The following is a 1,327-nucleotide window of genomic DNA, read 5'->3' on the forward strand; positions in this document are numbered from 1 at the left end:
GGTGAGTTTTGTTTTTCCAGTCTGTGGATTCACTGATCCCTGTGGTGTCTCTGCACAGGAGTGTTTCTGATCCTGTGTCCTTTCCTTTAGGATACTTCCCTTTGGATCTGCACTGTGCAGTTATTCCAGTGCTTTCGGATAATTATTGCAGATTGGTGCTTGACACACACTACCACGAGAGTATATTCTGTACTGTTGGTGAAGGCAGCAAGGATGCTTGTCAAGTAAGAGGCTGGGAGGGTTGGCAGGGGTTTAGCATGGAGCAGGGGTTTAAAACCCACAAAGGGCACAAGGTCATGCAGGAATCAGAGAGACTCAGAGGGCCATGGGGAGACACAGGTGCAAGGAGAAAGAGAGAGAAGGAACTGGAAGGGTGAGGAGGAAACAAGTAGACACAGGGTAAAGTAGCCAGGGAGACAGGCAAGAAGAGCCAGGGAGAAGTAAGCAACCTGCAGAGAGACGCAGAGTCATGATGTTGAGAGGAGGGATGCAGAGATGCCTGGGAGGGACACTAGGAGGGTCCGGGGAGAAGGAACACAGCTGTAAGAACAGACTGGATGACTGCATTCAGGATCCCGAGCCCCACTGCCAAGCACAATTCCATCCTCAACTCCAATGACTCCCGAATCCCCGCGTGCCGAACCAGTCTCACCCTCCAATTCAAACTCAGCCATGGCTGGAAAAGGAGATGCAGGCGTGGGTGGAGTTCCTCACAGGAAATTGCTAATGCCTAGGAGGGAAAGTTAGTGTTTGAGAGGCAGGACTGTCCCTTCCTGCCTTCAAGCAATTTTGAGTGCTTGGCTTTTTCATGGCAGATCCCTCCATACTGGCCCTTGTGCCTCTGTGTTTTCACTGTCTTGGGATCTCACCAGGGTTGCAATTTGTCTCCCCATCACCTCTTCCTCCTGTATCCCATGAGTCTCTGGGGCCTGCTGGCTCTGTCTCCCCTGCTTGTGTCTCCACCTCTCACTCCTGCAGTGCATATTTCTGCCCTGCTCTCTTTTGCTGCCTTTGCCTCTTTGTGCTTCTGGTTTCCCATGTGTGTCTCCCCCCATCCTCCCCTCTACCCACCCTAACTTGCTCTTCTCTTCCCTCAACAGTTTGACTCTGGAGGCCCTTTGATCTGCAATGGGCTCCTGCAGGGCCTTGTGTCCTGGGGAAGCGATCCATGTGGCATACCTGGATTTCCAGGCTTCTACACCAACCTATGCAAATTTAAAGAATGGATACGTGAAGTCATCCGGACCAGATAACCACAGATGATGTTGGGACCGAGTAGCCAACACCACCTTCCAAATCTGTCTTTACTCTCCACCTGTCATAAACA

General features: G+C 51.5%; 1 protein-coding gene across 1 annotated transcript in view; it reads left to right on the forward strand.

Annotated features, from left to right (window-relative positions):
• Window positions 1–1,253, forward strand: part of LOC106147434 (kallikrein-4-like) — a 35,765-nt gene extending 34,512 nt beyond the window's left edge. The window contains exons 6-7 of the mRNA XM_013508938.1: window positions 91–224; window positions 1,101–1,253. Of these exons, the coding sequence (XP_013364392.1) occupies window positions 91–224; window positions 1,101–1,253 (287 nt within the window). The remainder of the gene's footprint in view (window positions 1–90; window positions 225–1,100) is intronic.
• The last annotated feature ends 74 nt before the right edge of the window (window positions 1,254–1,327 follow it).

The sequence above is a fragment of the Chinchilla lanigera genome, unplaced genomic scaffold (genome assembly GCF_000276665.1).
Source record: "Chinchilla lanigera isolate Chin_1 unplaced genomic scaffold, ChiLan1.0 scaffold00158, whole genome shotgun sequence".
NCBI classification, from domain to species: Eukaryota; Metazoa; Chordata; class Mammalia; order Rodentia; family Chinchillidae; genus Chinchilla; species Chinchilla lanigera.